Source organism: Malus domestica, chromosome 14 (assembly GCF_042453785.1).
Source record: "Malus domestica chromosome 14, GDT2T_hap1".
NCBI classification, from domain to species: Eukaryota; Viridiplantae; Streptophyta; class Magnoliopsida; order Rosales; family Rosaceae; genus Malus; species Malus domestica.
In genome coordinates, this window is record NC_091674.1 from 2,702,238 (window position 1) to 2,719,953 (window position 17,716).

General features: G+C 40.4%; 1 protein-coding gene across 1 annotated transcript; it reads left to right on the plus strand.

Annotated features, from left to right (window-relative positions):
- The first annotated feature begins 2,703 nt into the window (after positions 1-2,703).
- Positions 2,704-17,494, plus strand: LOC103424263 (kinesin-like protein KIN-5C). The gene is made up of 23 exons (XM_029092946.2): positions 2,704-3,005; positions 3,151-3,280; positions 3,403-3,561; positions 3,654-4,003; positions 4,082-4,220; positions 4,306-4,403; positions 4,491-4,647; positions 13,133-13,202; positions 13,287-13,363; positions 13,710-13,763; positions 13,864-13,944; positions 14,033-14,144; positions 14,225-14,311; positions 14,405-14,580; positions 14,685-14,846; positions 14,960-15,067; positions 15,253-15,411; positions 15,499-15,582; positions 15,674-15,879; positions 15,971-16,072; positions 16,213-16,322; positions 16,726-16,877; positions 17,025-17,494. The coding sequence occupies exons 1-23, from the start codon at positions 2,947-2,949 to the stop codon at positions 17,220-17,222; spliced, it is 3,030 nt and encodes a 1,009-aa protein (XP_028948779.2). The 5' UTR covers positions 2,704-2,946; the 3' UTR covers positions 17,223-17,494.
- Positions 17,495-17,716: the final 222 nt, after the last annotated feature.

Consider the following 17,716-nt stretch of genomic DNA (forward strand, 5'->3'; position numbering starts at 1 on the left):
ACTTGACTAACTTCGAATGTCCCTATTTTTCGCTTTGTCACGGGCGTAAAAGCATTTTTCTTTGTCCGTGACAAAATAATAATAATATTATTATAAGTGATGCTATTATATGTGGTATTATTATTTTAAGTTGGATATGCTAGGAAGACAGTTTGTAGATAAAATTGTGTAAACTAAATGACATACAAGTTAATAATATGATTATTATTTAAACGTTGATAAACGTACTCATTCCTATATGTGACATATCATTTAGTTTGCAAATTAAGTCTACATATTTAATCTCTATCATTACCCTTTTAAAGAGTAATGCTAAAAAGATTAAATTTGTAGACAAAATTTGCAAACTAAATGATGTGTCACTAATAAGAATGAGTACGTTTATCAACGTTTAAGTAATAAACCAATCATCAACCTTCTCTTTAAAATTACACTAAAATGAAATTAAGTTAGCTGATTGCATGCATCAATCACGGTGATGGAGGGTGATTCATGAAGGCCAAAAAAGCTTCCTTGGAAGGAAGAAATTGAGTATGGACTTCGACTTGTTACTGGCCAGACGCAGAGTCAAAGTTCCATGGTTTGAAGTTTTCAACATTTTGATAGGATTGCGACCGGTTATAGTTCAGAAGGGATATATATATTTTAGTGTGCCGGAAGCACGGTCAGGTACAAGAAGCGTTATAATACAATTGGTTAGAGAATTGATAAAAAAAAAATTTCCAACTAGCATATTATGACAATGTGTACCGGGCCGTTGTTTCTGGCAAACTGAAAAATTTATTCAAGTGTTGGCAATACTCAACACTCTACTTATTATTATTGTATGACTTTAACTTTTAAAATTTGTGTCTATCCACAAATTTTGAAATTCAAACTTATCTAACTGTGATAAGTAAGATGATTAACATTATCATCACTTGAGGGTGGTGAATAAAAATATTTTCTATTCATTGAGCCATGCGCAAAATGTAGTAATGAGATGGACTACATTTGGTGTCAGTTAATGTTATGTTTCTCAATGAATATTTGTTCTAGTGGTAACCAATTTTCACTTAGATTGTTAATAATTAAAAGATTACTAGATAAAATTTAGTCACATAATGTATGGTCATTTTACGTACAAGTTGTTTAATTTCTACATAAAAATGCATTGAGAAGTCACAATTACGATGACCTCGTTTCTTATAAGTTGCTCTTCATGTATCCTACTACTGTAGTAAAATTTGGTGCCCTCCCGAAAGTTGACGACTCGAACCAAATGGTCGGTTATTTAGTGTATTTGGTATCGAAATTGTGATTACATGACATTTGGAGTTCCTTCTAAGGAAAAATTTTCAGTGTGTCAGAAACAAGATTCAGTACATCAAGTGTCATATATAATTGGTTGGATTTTTTTTTTCAAGTTTCTAACAAATTGTATTATTATACTTGATATACTAGATCGTGTTCCCGACATAATAAAAAATTTCTCCATTACTTAAGAGTAGTGAGCAAAAATGAACCCTTTTGAATATGCACATACTGCATTTATATCTCATTTGGAACAAGTTTTGTTGAATGCTTCAAAAGTCAAATGATAGGGTTGATGTTTAGTCTTAATTAGATACATGTATACTTCAAAATCTAGGGTGTACGCGTATTGACATTAATAATGGTTGAAATAACACATCACCAGTTTGAAATTTCTCTTATCTCCTTAAGAAATTTATTAGAGTAGCGAGTTATCTATGTATTTCTGGGTTAACAAAGGGGCTTAAGCTACCTAGTATTCTTTTTCACTTATAAGTATGAGGTCTTAGGTTCTATTTTCGCCAAAGGTGAATTTGAACCACATTATTATTAATTCATTGTAAGGCTTAGCCTACTTTTCCATCCTCAAAGTGTAGATAATATCATTTGCTCAAAAAAAAAAAAAAACAGAGGGGCTTGAGGCTCGAAAAAGATAATACATTAGGATGTCATGAGGCCAAGCTCCTGCTGTATCAACAACTAGAAGACCCGACGAGTTGAAGGAACTTACTCAGAAAATATTGAACTCAAATAGCATGATAAACCTATATGATCCAATTCATCGGCAACATAATTTGAACAAGTTTATAACTCATTTGGTTATATTAACATTCTTCCTTGCACTCGATGTGTCAAGTACGACTACCTCTCTTTCAATATTGCTTGTATAAATACAAATTACTCAAATTTTATGATCTCAATGGTCTAGAGTGCTTCCATAAAAAAGTAATTGTACAACTCAAAATAAATCTATAATTCCTTAGTGAAAGAAAAAGTATTTTTTTCATAAGCAAACATAGGTTTTTTTTTTTGTTTTCTTTTGAAAATGAGGCTAGCTGATGGCTTCGCTATGGTAGTTTACTATTTCAAAGGTCGGGAAGATTTACAGAGGTAATTCAACCACTCCTGATGGCTGATTTTTCTAAGAACAAAAAAACACACATAGATTTGTACCAAAAAAAGAAGATCATGGTTGTTGATCTTCCTGCAAAACTTGGAATGTTCTGCCATGTCAAAGGCCGACCACCCATACGGCCCATACCCCTGGAAAACTGCGCCGCCGCCAGAGCCCACAAAACAGAAAGGGCCAGGTCAACCTGTTATTTGAGGAAAATAGGAAGGGTAATACAGTCCACTCGGCCGTCGGCCCGACCGAAATTCAAATTGAAATCGAACAACTCGTCACCGTCCGATCTTACATTCTCTGAACTTTGAAGTGGAGCCGTAGATATAATTAGAGAGAGAGTGCGCCCCTCGAAATTTCAAATCTCACTCTCATCCCGCTCTCCTCCCATTTGAGACCAGTAGAGAGAGAGAGAGAGAGAGAGAGAGAGAGAGGGGAGAGAGAGAGGTATTTAGGGATCCCGATCTACTACAAGAGATCCCACCATAGGTGCGTGCGAGTCTCCGTCCCCTTCTCGCCACCGCATCAGAATGTCCGGCCGCCACGAGAAAGAGAAGGGCGTCAACGTCCAGGTCCTTCTCCGTTGCAGGTATTTACCATTTCCCGCACTCCATTTCTCTCTAGGGTTAGGGTTTTTGAAAATTGTTACTGAGTTATGCGGTAACATTTTGAATTATTAAAATCCCTAATTGCTTAACGATTTTGTTAATTTGTTAATTAAATTGTTGATTTAGGCCGTTTAGTGAGGATGAGTTGAGGAGCAATGCCCCGCAGGTTATTACTTGCAATGAGTACCAGAGAGAAGTTGCAGTCTCTCAGAACATTGCCGGCAAGCACATTGATAGGGTTTTCACTTTCGATAAGGTCTTTTTCTTCAACCCAAGTATTTTTTTTTTCTTTTTTAATCTTGATTCTTTTCGGGTTTTCGAAATTTCGAAATTGGTATGATATGCTCAAATTTTCATTTTTGTGGCTTTTACTGGTAGGTTTTTGGTCCTAATGCTGAGCAAAGAGATCTTTATGAGCAAGCTGTGATTCCAATAGTGCATGAAGTTTTGGAAGGCTTCAACTGTACCATTTTTGCGTATGGGCAAACGGGTACAGGTAAGACATACACAATGGAGGGTGAATGCAAAAGGGCAAAGGTATGGTGTTTCGGTCTTGTAATCAGTTTTGTGGTGATGTTGTCCAGGTGTTTGTCATTTAAATCTGTTGATGTCATGGGATATTTAAACAGACTGGACCTAATGGAGAATTGCCTCCCGGGGCTGGAGTTATTCCAAGGGCTGTCCAGCAGATTTTTGATACCCTTGAGGGCCAGAATGCAGAGTACAGTGTGAAAGTCACTTTCTTAGAGCTTTACAACGAAGAGATTACTGATCTTCTTGCTCCAGAGGAACTTTCTAGAGCTTCTTTGGAAGATAAGCAGAAAAAGCAGTTGCCTCTAATGGAGGATGGGAAAGGTGGAGTTCTTGTAAGAGGTTTGGAGGAGGAAATTGTGACGAGCGCGAATGAGATTTTCACTCTACTCGAAAGAGGGTCTTCTAAACGTCGTACTGCTGAAACTTTATTGAACAAGCAGTCAAGGTAATGCAAATACTTCTTTGACTGGCTTCATGTTCAGTGACAACTTTTATTCATGGTATTTTACTGTTTCAATTTCAGTCGGTCACATTCTCTCTTTTCCATCACCATACACATTAAGGAAGCAACCCCAGAAGGTGAAGAATTGATCAAATGTGGAAAGTTGAATCTGGTTGATTTGGCCGGCTCAGAAAATATCTCCCGTTCGGGTGCACGAGAGGTGCAATTTAGTTTGACTGTTCAAGTTTGTTTGTAGTGATAGGAATTGCTCTTTTAAATTAATTTTGCGCTCTCACAATTATTAGGGTCGCGCAAGGGAAGCCGGAGAAATCAACAAAAGTTTACTGACTTTAGGGCGAGTAATCAATGCCCTGGTGGAACATCTTGGGCATATCCCATACAGGTTTGCTTAGTGCTTGTTTGCTGTTATCTCTATGCCTATACTCCTTGTTCTTCCCAATTCTAATAATAGAGTCATATTTGAAATCAGGGATAGTAAGCTAACACGGTTACTTCGGGATTCGCTTGGAGGAAGAACAAAGACCTGCATCATAGCTACAGTTTCGCCTGCTGTGCACTGTCTTGAGGAAACTTTGAGTACACTGGATTATGCACACAGGGCGAAAAATATAAAAAATAAGCCTGAGGTTTGTTATTCTATATTGGTACCAATAGTATCTTTATCTGATATGTTTCTACAACAACAACAACAACAACAAAGCCTTTTCCCACTAAGTGGGGTCGGCTATATGAATCCTAGAACGCCATTGCGCTCGGTTTTGTGTCATGTCCTCCGTTAGATCCAAGTAATCAAGTCTTTTCTTAGGGTCTCTTCCAAAGTTTTCCTAGGTCTTCCTCTACCCCTTCGGCCCTGAACTTCTGTCCCGTAGTCACATTTTCGAACCGGAGCGTCGGTAGGCCTTCTTTGCACATGTCCAAACCACCGGAACCGATTTTCTCTCATATTTCCTTCAATTTTGGCTATTCCTACTTTACCTTGGATATCCTCATTCCCAATCTTATCCTTTCTCGTGTGCCCATACATCCCACGAAGCATCCTCATCTCCGCTACACCCATTTTGTGTACATGTTGATGCTTCACCGCCCAACATTCTGTGCCATACAACATCGTTGGCCTTATTGCCGTCCTATAAAATTTTCCCTTGAGCTTCAGTGGCCTACGACGATCACACAACACGCCGGATACACTCTTACACTTCATCCATCCAGCTTGTATTCTATGGTTGAGATCTCCATCTAATTCTCCGTTCTCTTGCAAGATAGATCCTAGGTAGCGAAAACGGTCACTTTTTGTGATCTTCGCTAGATTGCTCCGGTCATTAGTGTGGATAAGTATATAAATGGATAGAGATAGGAAAGCAAACACAAGATGTACGTGATTCACCCAGATTGGCTACGTCTACGGAATAGGAGTTCTCATTAATTGTGAAGGGTTTACACAAGTACATAGGTTTAAGCTCTCCTTTAGGGAGTACAAGTGAATGATTTAGTACAAATGACATTAGGAAATATTGTGGGAGAATGATCTCGTAACCACGAAACTTCTAAGTCCCGGAGTGTGGTATCGGCTTGACTTTCCTTATCTGTCTCATAGGTAGATGTGGAATCTTCTCTGGAAGTACTCTTCCTCCATCCAGGGGTGGTATCTGTAACTGGTGGAGATGCACAAGGTAATGTATCAATGTCACTTGAAGCTTACTTGTAGTTTCAGGCTTGGTCAAGCGCGATACAAACCATGTAGTAGGAGTCCCCCAAGTCGCCGAGCTAGGGGATCTGCTGAAAGAGGTAACAGACAAGGTAAGCAATCAGAGCTCCGACTGATTGTTCACATTCTCCCTATCTTGCAGGCAGCATGAAGGATAAAGAGAAGAAAAATGAGAAGAGATGATATGGGATACTTTTGCTTTTGAAGAAGTAACTTTCCACAGGCTTATTCTTGAACTGGGCTGGAGGGTTTTCTGGTTTCCTCCAAAGTATAAGGCCGACTGAAGAATTTGAGGGTCAAAACAAGTCCATCAAATCTAGAGTACGTTCGACCCTGCTGATATGGGATACTTTTGCTTTTGACAGAGTAGTGGATGTATCGGCACGTGTGCTGTTACGCTTGTCTCCACATGCTTCCTTGTATCCTTCTCACTTGCCCTATCCTCAGGCAGATGCGGTATCTTCCTTGGAAGCATAAGATGTTGAAGATGAGTACTCGAGAGCAATGCCAGGGTAAGGGGTTCTAGGCAGTCAGTTCCTGGCTGGAAGCTTAATTCCAAGTGCTGACTGATTGCTCTCTTTCTCCTTGTCTTGCAGGTAAGAACAAGGCCAAAGGAAAAGACAGGGAAAAAGCATGATATGGGATACTCTTGCTTTTAACCCTGATGATATGAGATATTCTTGCTCTAGTATAGCTTGTTTACAGAGGTATTATCGGGGGGAAAGAAAGCTGAATATTTCGAAAGGCTTCGTTGGGAGTGCCCTCTCAGATAAGAGGAAGGGTTGAGCATTTTTGCAGGTCTGCCTGTCCGTTGGGGATGGAGGTCGACATATATAGGAGTCTCCCTAACATCAAGTAATAATGCTATTCCTTTACCCTGCTTGGTCATAGCACGGTAGTGGGAGCTGCCAGCTTCACAAGTTTTAACTCTGTCAGAGCACTTTGAAAAAGTGGTCTGTGGTATCTGGAAAGCTGATGTTGCGTGTGAAGATTACAGACAAGCTTTATCCAAGGAGATCCGGCTCTTGAAGTTGGGAAAGTGGTGCCTCTTCGGTTTTCGAACAAGCAATCCTGTCGGGGATCTGGCTCTCGAGATTCGGAGAACGATGCCTCTTCGATTTTTGAGAAAGCAATCATGCTGGGGGTCTGGCTCTCGAGATTCGGAGAGCGGTGTCTTCGATTTTTGAGAAAGCAATCATGCTGGGGGTCTGGCTCTCGAGATTCGGAGAGCGGTGTCTTTGATTTTTGAGAAAGTAATCATGTTGGGAGTTGGGAGTGTTTTCTCGAATATGAGTAAAGGTTGGGCATGTTTGCTAGTCTACCTTGCCACGAAGCACAGAGGTTGACACACGGACTTTCCAATTATCCAGCAGTGGTACTGTTCCTTTACCCTCTCTTCGATTTTTGAGAAAGTAATCATGTTAGGAGTCTGGCTCTCGAGATTCGGAGGGCGGTGCCTCTTCGATTTTGGAGCAAGCAATCTTGTTGGGGGTGCTTTCTCGAATGTGAGTAAAGGTTGGGCATGTTTGCTAGTCTACCTTGCCACGAAGCACAGAGGATGACACACAGGGACTTTCAAATTATCCAGCAGTGGTACTGTTCCTTTACCCTCTATTCGATTTTTGAGAAAGTAATCATGTTGGGAGTCTGGCTCTCGAGATTCGGAGGGCGATGCCTCTTCGATTTTGGGGCAAGCAATCTTGTTGGGAGTGTTTTCTCGAATGTGAGTAAAGGTTGGGCATGTTTGCTAGTCTACCTTGCCATGAAGCACAAAGGTTGACACACCGGGACTTTCCAATTATCCAGCAGTGGTACTGTTCCTTTACCCTTATGGGTAATAATATGGTAGCTAGGCCGTCAAAATTTATGTGTCTAAACTTTGTTAGTGTTGTTTCTTTGCTATTCTTTTACCCTTCTTGGTCAGAGCGATGTAGTGAGAGTTGCAAGCTTCACGTGTCTCGACTTTGTCAGAGAACTTTGGCAAAGTTATATGTGGTACCCATGAGCTACTGTTGCGTGTGGGAAGTGGGTGATTGAACAGTACGATTCATGTGCTTTCTACTTCGCCAGAAATCTTCGACAGAATGCCCATAATTTCCGCAAAGCTGAGTGTGCGTGTGACAGGTGCTGACAAGGCTGGAAAAGTAGTCTCAACTTTGTCAGAGAACTTTGGCAAAGTTATATGTGGTACCCATGAGCTACTGTTGCGTGTGGGAAATGGGTGATTGAACAGTACGATTCATGTGCTTTCTACTTCGCCAGAAATCTTCGACAGAATGCCCATAATTTCCGCAAAGCTGAGTGTGCGTGTGACAGGTGCTGACAAGGCTGGAAAAGTAGGTGGCTCTTCGATTTCTGAGATCGACCCTCGTGGTCTCTGAGCAGCCCAGCTTTTGAGAAAGCAAACCTCTTCGATTTCTGAGATCGGCCCTCGTGGTCTCTGTGCAACCCAGCTTTTGAGAAAGCAAACCTCTTCGATTTCTGAGATCGGCCCTCGTGGTCTCTGAGCAGCCCAGCTTTTGAGAAAGCAAACCTCTTCGATTTCTGAGATCGGCCTTCGTGGTCTTTGAGCAGCCCAGCTTTTGAGAAAGCAAACGCCTCTTCGATTTCTGAGATCGACCCTCGTGGTCTCTGAGCAGCCCAGCTTTTGAGAAAGCAAACGCCTCTTCGATTTCTGAAGCTTCGTCGAGTGCAGATTTTTATAGAGGCTAACATTAAGTTCCAAAGCACACTTGAATATCCACCTGTAGAAGCTCCATTCTTGCACTTCTAAGATCTTGATTTGTCCGACCTCTTCTCTCTTCTACACCTTTGAAAATGTCTGGCCCCTCCGACCGTCGTTTTGACTTGAACCTTGTTGAAGAGGCAGCCCCGCCTTCTCCAGACAACATATGGCGCCCATCCTTCGTCTCCCCTACTGGTCCTCTTACCGTTGGGGATTCCGTGATGAAGAATGATATGACCGCTGCGGTAGTGGCCAGGAACCTTCTCACTCCCAAAGATAACAGACTACTTTCCAAACGGTCTGATGAGTTGGCTGTTAAGGATTCTCTGGCTCTTAGTGTTCAGTGTGCAGGTTCTGTGTCTAATATGGCACAACGCCTATTTGCTCGAACCCGCCAAGTTGAATCATTGGCGGCTGAAGTGATGAGTCTCAAACAGGAGGTTAGAGGGCTCAAGCATGAGAATAAACAGTTGCACCGGCTCGCACATGACTATGCTACAAACATGAAGAGGAAGCTTGACCAGATGAAGGAATCTGATGGTCAGGTTTTACTTGATCATCAGAGATTTGTGGGTTTGTTCCAAAGGCATTTATTGCCTTCGTCTTCTGGGGCTGTACCGCGTAATGAAGCTCCAAATGATCAACCTCTGATGCCTCCTCCTTCTAGGGTTCTGTCCAGTACTGAGGCTCCGAATGATCCCCCTCCGGTGCCTTCTCTTTCTGGGGCTTTACCGACTGCCGAGACTTCTCCTAAGCAACCTTTGTGAAGGCTCCCTCTTGTTTGTTTATTTTGACTCAAGTATATGTACATATTTGTAATTTATCAAGATATCAATAAATAAGTTTTCCTTCATTTCAACGTATTGTGTTAAATCACCAAAGCCTTCTTCGCTAAGTTCTTTGAATTTTCTTTTGTTGAAGCTTGTATGTTGGAGCTTTGTGAGTAGAGCATGTAGGTTGAGGTAGTGTTCCCTTAATTTCCCGAACGAGGACAACTTCTCGGTTGGAGACTTGGAAAATCCAAGTCACTGAGTGGGATCGGCTATATGAATCTTAGAACGCCATTGTGTTCTGTCCTATGTCATGTCCTCCGTTAGATCCAAGTACTCTAAGTCTTTTCTTAGGGTCTCTCTCAAAGTTTTCCTGGGTCTTCCTCTACCCCTTCGGCCCTGAACCTCTGTCCCATAGTCGCATCTTCTAATCGGAGCGTCAGTAGGCCTTCTTTGCACATGTCCAAACCACCGTAACCGATTTTCTCTCATCTTTCCTTCAATTTCGGCTACTCCTACTTTACCCCGGATATCCTCATTCCTAATCTTATCCTTTCTCGTGTGCCCACACATCCAACGAAGCATCCTCATCTCCGCTACACCCATTTTGTGTACGTGTTGATGCTTCACCGCCCAACATTCTGTGCCATACAGCATCGTCGGCCTTATTGCCGTCCTATAAAATTTTCCCTTGAGCTTCAGTGGCATACGGCGGTCACACAACACGCCGGATGCACTCTTCCACTTCATCCATCCAGCTTGTATTCTATGGTTGAGATCTCCATCTAATTCTCCGTTCTTTTGCAAGATAGATCCTAGGTAACGAAAACGGTCGCTCTTTGGTATTTCTTGATCTCCGATCCTCACCCCTAACTCGTTTTGGCCTCCATTTGCACTGAACTTGCATTCCATATATTCTGTCTTTGATCGGCTTAGGCGAAGACCTTTAGATTCCAACACTTCTCTCCAAAGGTTAAGCTTTGCATTTACCCCTTCTTGAGTTTCATCTATCAACACTATATCGTCTGCGAAAAGCATACACCAAGGAATATCATCTTGAATATGTCCTGTTAACTCATCCATTACCAACGCAAAGAGGTAAGGACTTAAGGATGAGCCTTGATGTAATCCTACAGTTATGGGAAAGCTTTCGGTTTGTCCTTCATGAGTTCTTACGGCAGTCTTTGCTCCTTCATACATATCCTGTATAGCTTGGATATATGCTACTCGTACTCCTTTCTTCTCTAAAATCCTCCAAAGAATGTCTCTTGGGACCCTATCATACGCTTTTTCCAAATCTATAAAGACCATGTGTAAATCCTTTTTCCCATCTCTATATCTTTCCATCAATCTTCGTAAGAGATAGATTGCCTCCATGGTTGAGCGCCCTGGCATGAACCCGAATTGGTTGTCCGAAACCCGTGTCTCTTGCCTCAATCTATGCTCAATGACTCTCTCCCAGAGCTTCATTGTATGACTCATTAGCTTAATACCCCTATAGTTCATGCAATTTTGTACATCGCCCTTATTCTTGTAGATAGGCACCAAAGTGCTCGTTCGCCACTCATTTGGCATCTTCTTCGTTTTCAAAATCCTATTGAAAAGGTCAGTGAGCCATGTTATACCCGTCTCTCCCAAAACTTTCCACACTTCGATTGGTATATCGTCTGGGCCTACTGCTTTTCTATGCTTCATCTTCTTCAAAGCTACAACCACTTCTTCCTTCCGGATTCTACGATAAAAAGAGTAGTTTCTACACTCTTCTGAGTTACTCAACTCCCCTAAAGAAGCACTCCTTTCATGTCCTTCATTGAAAAGATTATGAAAATAACCTTTCCATCTGTCTTTAACCGCGTTCTCTGTAGCAAGAACCTTTCCATCCTCATCCTTGATGCACCTCACTTGGTTTAGGTCCCTTGTTTTCTTTTCCCTTGCTCTAGCTAGTTTATAGACATCCAACTCTCCTTCTTTGGTATCTAGTCGTTTATACATATCGTCATAAGCCGCTAACTTAGCTTCTCTCACAGCTTTCTTCGCCTCTTGCTTCGCTTTTCTATACCTTTCACCATTTTCATCGGTCCTATCCTTGTATAAGGCTTTACAACATTCCTTCTTAGCCTTCACCTTTGTTTGTACCTCCTCATTCCACCACCACGATTCCTTTTGGTGTGGGGCAAAGCCCTTGGACTCTCCTAATACCTCTTTTGCTACTTTTCGGATACAACTAGCCATGGAATCCCACATTTGGTTAGCTTCCCCCTCTCTATCCCACACACACTGGGTGGTTATTTTCTCTTTGAAAATGACTTGTTTTTCTTCTTTTAGATTCCACCATCTAGTCCTTGGGCACTTCCAAGTCTTGTTCTTTTTTCTCACTCTTTTGATATGTACATCCATCACCAACAAGCGATGTTGATTAGCCACGCTCTCTCCTGGTATAACTTTGCAATCCTTACAAGTTATACGATCCCTTTTCCTCATTAGAAGAAAATCTATTTGTGTTTTTGATGACCCACTCTTGTAGGTGATCACATGTTCTTCCCGCTTCTTAAAGAAGGTGTTGGCTAAGAAGAGATCATATGCCATTGCAAAATCCAAGATAGCTTCCCCATCCTCGTTTCTCTCCCCAAAACCATGGCCACCATGAAAACCTCCATAGTTGCCTGTCTCCCTGCCCACGTGTCCATTTAAATCTCCTCCTATAAATAACTTCTCCGTCTGAGCAATTCCTTGCACCAAGTCTCCAAGGTCTTCCCAAAATTTCTCCTTCGAACTCGTATCCAACCCTACTTGAGGTGCGTACGCACTAATCACATTGATAAGTTCTTGTCCTATTACAATCTTAATTGCCATGATTCTATCTCCTACCCTCTTGACATCTACAACATCTTGTGTCAAGGTCTTGTCCACAATGATGCCAACACCGTTTCTCGTTCTATTTGTGCCCGAATACCATAGTTTAAACCCTGAGTTTTCTAGATCCTTTGCCTTACGCCCAACCCACTTAGTTTCTTGTAGGCACATAATATTTATCCTTCTCCTCACCATAACTTCTACTACTTCCATAGATTTTCCCGTCAAGGTTCCTATATTCCACGTTCCTAAACGCATTTTGCTCTCTTGAACTCTACCCTTCTGTCCTAGCTTCTTCACCATTCCCCGTCTAATAGGATCAAAGTACTTCTTTTGTGTGTCCCGTGTAAAGTTGATAGGAGCATATGCTCCCAAACAACTTTGAGTGGAGTCGTTCGAAAAGAAGTTTCTATAGCCCCCTTGCTCATTTAACACTGCATCCGGGTGCCGATGGAGATACAGCGACCCTTGCTCACTTATCACTGTGCTCGGGCCACACAGCGCGCCACTTACGGGTGACGCCCTAGCTTTAGCGCGATTTCGTTCTGGATTCATTTTCATAAGGATTCGACGTGATCATGGAGTGCCGGCTGTCGACTACCTGACGCCCTCCCCCTCCTCCTTTATCCGGGCTTGGGACCGGCAATGTAAGATAAACTTACACGGCGGAGTTTATCTGATATGTTTCTACAATATGTTTTTTTTTCCCCATCAAATCTACAACAATGGCCTAAGGGAAGTTTGTTGTTGGCTCATAGAAGACTATAGGTTCTTTTGTTTTTGGAAGAAATACAATAATGAACTCGTCTTCTCAGTAAATTTGTACATCGTTACAAATAGGAGTGATTACTGTTGGTTTGACAAGTAATCTGCATTTCTTCTGTGAAGACTACAGTTTTGACGGGCCTAAAGCCTCACATTTTATGTTTGTAATTTTCATTATTTTGTGTTTAATTGCACAATGGTATTGTCGTATGTGATCCGTGTTAGTGTTGAAACCTTTTGTATTTTATAATGTTTCATAAAATGATGATGAACGTTTTTTCAATCAATTGTAGGTGAATCAAAAAATGATGAAATCAACTCTTATCAAGGATCTCTATGGTGAAATTGAACGGCTTAAGGCAGGTTAGACACTTCGCATTCCAGTTAAGTAAAGTTGTCTCTCTAACCTCATTTGGTGTTTGTTTCTAATATTGTGATTTGGTTCAGAGGTGTATGCCGCACGTGAGAAGAATGGTGTTTATATCCCAAAGGAGCGATACTATCAGGAAGAAAGTGAAAGGAAGGTATAATATTTTCCTTATTTTCCTTTAGCTTCTTAGTGATATTATTTGTGTGTCTGTATCTGTTTGATAGCTTTTTTGAGGTATTGTTGTACTTCTGATTCCATTTCTATGAATACAATGTGTTTGCTGATTTGTTGAAGGCTGCACTTCATTACCTTTTGGCTTTGAGAAACTTAACTTTTCTTTTCTCCATTCTTTGTTTGTGGTGGGCAGCTACTACGGCTTTACAAAAACACCTCTTTCTACATATTTTAAAAGACATTCCCATTGTACCTTTCTTGATTAGATTATGGGTCTTGTTAATTTTGTTTTGCTATATACTTTTGCCTGTTTTTCTTGTGTGTAGTCCATGGCTGACCAGATTGAGAGCATGGGGGTTATGCTAGAAAACCATCAGAAGGTTTGTTCATATGATTTTTTTTTTTATGTACAAGTCGTTGACTCATTTCTGGTTTTACATGATATCTAACTTCAGTTTTTACGTGGAATGTTACAAACAGCAATTTGAGGAGTTGCAGAATAAATATAATCTCCAGGTTCGACAGTGTTATGATTTGAGTGCCAAGCTTGACTCAACTGAGGTGAGCTATCTTCATACACTCATTTTTATGGTATTTCGGGTATGGACATTTTTTGCTAAAAAAAACTCATTCTAAACCAATGTTGCAGAAAACTTTGAACCATACCACTAAGTTACTTTCTACCACTGAGGAAGAATTGATGAAATGCCGATATGCTTTGAAGGAGAGGGATTTTATCATTTCTGAGCAGAAGAAAGCTGGTCTGTCTGAATCCTTGACTTCTGGAACTTGGTTGTTTTCTGCATATGTGTTTGTTTTGATATTGTTGAATGCATGGCAGAAAATGCTCTGGCTCAGGAAGCATGCAATTTGCAATCTGACTTGGAGAAAGCACTTCATGATAATGCATCCTTGTTTCAAAAAATTGGTTTGTAGCCTTCAACAACCAATTAACTTTGACATTATTTTAATTGTCAAACAACTTTACTAAGTTTTTTATTCATGATGTGATACTATGCAGGTAGAGAGGACAAGCTGAGTGCTGATAATAGGTTGGTAGTGAATAATTACCAGGAAGATCTTGCCAAACAAGTTGGTTCTCTTTGCAAGATGGTGGCAACATCGATGTCTCATCAGAATGAACACCTTCAGTGTGTTGAGAACCTCTGTCATTATTTTTTAAGTGCAAACGTTAAGGTATCATCTGAAACTTTTCCTCGCTTTTCCCTTTACTGAGGTTCATCTATGTTTGGATCCTTTTTCAATGATGTTATCCTGCTTTTTCGACTTCCTAATTTTAGGCGATTATGGACATGAAGAATAAATTGACATCTTCAAGGGCTTTGTATCTTTCTCATATTGAGGCAGTGCAAAATGTTGTGCGTTTGCACAAGGCGAGCTCTAATGCTGGTCTAGAGGAAATTTCATCTTTCGCTTCTTCTAATTTGCAGTCTGTTGAAGAAGTAGGTAGCAATAATGGAGTTTCCCTGTTGCACTTATCAGTTTTGTACCATGAAGATTTCTGTTGTTGCTAACTGTTGATACCAACTTTATATATTTATTTTCTTGGATTCAGTTTCTAGCTTCAGAGGCTGGTGAAGCAGCTACAATATTTGAGGATCTTCAGAGCAGTCTCTCAACACAGCAGGGAGAAATGACAGCTTTTGCTAAGGAATTGAAACAGGTCTGACATCTACCTTATTACATTCACATTTTGGTGGCTTTGAAAGTTCTATAATTTAATCTATGAAAATTAAGTTTGTAGAGCATCAATTATTTTGCACAGCATGGAGAAAAAGTATCTTTGCTTTTCAACATCTTATTTGGTTTCTTGCCAATTTATTTTATTTTATTTTTCCTGTATAACAGAGATTCAATTCTAGTATTAAGCAAACACAAGACATTTCTGAGTACTCTCAAGGATTCCTACACAAGCTTTTGGAAGAATCAAAGAGGCTTGAAGATCATGTAGGACAGACCAATGATATTACACTAAATAGCATTGCTGAATTTCAGAAGGCTTATGAGGTATACACAATTCCTGCACAGATAAAATCTGCTTTGATATATTTCTTCTACAAAATTTCTGAGATCCCAAGTGGACGTGTGACACAGGAGCAATCAAAATCTGAGGCAGAGAAGCTTATTGCTGATATCTCTAGTTTAGTCTCCACTCACATGTGCCGTCAGAAAGAGATGGTTTGTTTCTGTTATTGATTTATTATAATTTTCTCTAAATTGAGATTTTTGTTCCATCTAATTCTGAAACAAATGACTGTTGAACTGACAGGTGGATGCCAAGCTTGTTGGTTTCAAAGAAAGTGCTATTGCAGACAAGTCTTTCATGGACGGTCATGTTTCCTCCATGGAGGGTATTACCACAGAAGCGAAAAGAAAATGGCGGGAATTTTCAATGCAAGCAGAAAATGATGCTAAGGATGGTGCTGACTATTCTGCTGCTAAGCATTGTCGCATGGAGGTTCTTCTACAAAAAAGGTAAGTTGGTCTATCATGTTTCATGCCGAGGCTTGATCCATATTCTTTTTTTCTTGAATGCTGATGTTTGTTCTGTTCTTTTATTTTGTAGTGTAAGTACGGCTGATTCAGCATTGGAGCACTGGAAAAAGACACAGGAGTCTGTGAATGATATGGGAAATAAACATGTTTCGGCTACGGCATCACTTATCAGGTTCATTAGGAATTTTGTTTCTTTTGCCTAAGTTTTGTGTGGGCAACCCCTTTAGTGTTCTTTACAATAATATGTACTGGGGAGATGTTTATAGTTCTTTTAAAACTGTAGATTAATTCTTTAGAAATATCTTGATGCAGGATTGCTTCTGATAGTAACGAGCAGCATGATGTTGAGATCAATTCAGTGAGGGCTGCAGTTGAGCAAGATGTGGCAAAGAATAGTGAGGATGTCCTTCAGCATGTTGATCGTAAGTTTTTTGTTGTCTTATTCTAATATATCTCTACCGGTGATTCTACATATATTCTGAATCTCACTCTAGCAGTGATGAGTTAAAGCAATAAAATTTTTATTGTGTGTATGAAATGTGAGCATGATTTAATTGGTAAGCAAGTACGTGCTGTAGTACACACATCAAACCTTTTCATTTCGAAACTGGTTGGTAGACAGATAACATCCATCTGAATCACTGTTTCAAGCATTTGAATTTGAAAAATGAAATTGGAGTGCTATAATGAAATGTAGGCAAAGGTTAAACATTAGAGATCTGAATATGTGCGGTATAGTGGTTTTGTATCTGTTTCTGCTGGTTTTGGTTGTTTAAGATCCATGCGGATTCCCTAAGCATAAGATTTTATCAAAATTGCCTACAGGTATGCATGAGCAGGAGCAGGAATCTATTTCTAAAATCTTGGAGACTATCAAGGCTCATTCAAATACCCTGGAAGCTTTGCGGGAGGACCACTCTGGGAAAGCTGTATCAATTGAGGAGACGGCTCGAGATACCTTCCAGAACCATTATTTGGTGAGCTTTTCTCCACACAACTTATTATGGTGCACTCATCAGTCATGACTATCTTCAGAAGCAGACATGCTTTGTGCTTGAACACATTCTCCTACTTTTGTACCGATATCAGTTCACGAATCATGATTTCTGTTTTGATTTGTGTAGGACTATGAACCTAGTGGATCTACACCGGAAAAGTCTGAGCCGGAAGTTCCAAGCAAGGGCACCATTGAGTCACTTCGAGCCATGCCTATGGAAGCTCTTGTTGAGGAGTTTCGGGAAAACCATTCCTATGAGTCATTGAATGTGAAGGAGTTGAAACCATCGCTTATACCTCGCTCTCCGCTTACACAACTGAACTAAAAGTGGTGCGATCATCATCGCTCGATTACCTGCATGAAATGAAGTTTGTATTTGTATCATTATTATACACTTTTTCTTGCTTTTGAGGAATATATGTAGCAGAATGTAGTGGAAGTTGGGGTGTATTGTTTGTTCCTGGTGCAGTCAGTGTACCAATAAATCCAGTCTTTGGATTTAGCAGTGTAGCTCGATATATATAGGGATGTATATTAGAGGCAGAAAAAACCTACATCTGTTTAATTTTTATTCCATCAATGCTGTGTTCAACCACATTTGCCTTTCTTTGCAAGTTTTTTTTCTTTCCTTTTTCTTTTCGCTTTTACGTTGATTTCGTTATCTCCTTCCACGCCGTCCAGGATTTCACGATCACCGCTGGTGCCACCAATCTCTTCCTCTTCCTCTCTTCTCGAATTCTCTCTTTACCAATGAGTGCAAAATATAGAAATAAAGTTTACAGGATTGTATTTTGCTCCCTAAACCATCGACGGTTAAGA

Excerpts from the sequence above, each read along its gene's own strand:
- LOC103424263 (XM_029092946.2), top strand. The coding sequence starts at position 2,947 with ATGTCCGGCCGCCACGAGAAAGAGAAGGGCGTCAACGTCCAGGTCCTT. Across the intron at positions 3,281-3,402 it reads GGGTTTTCACTTTCGATAAG|GTTTTTGGTCCTAATGCTGA; the intron begins GTCTTTTTCTTC and ends TTTTACTGGTAG. Across the intron at positions 14,312-14,404 it reads ATCCTTGTTTCAAAAAATTG|GTAGAGAGGACAAGCTGAGT; the intron begins GTTTGTAGCCTT and ends GATACTATGCAG.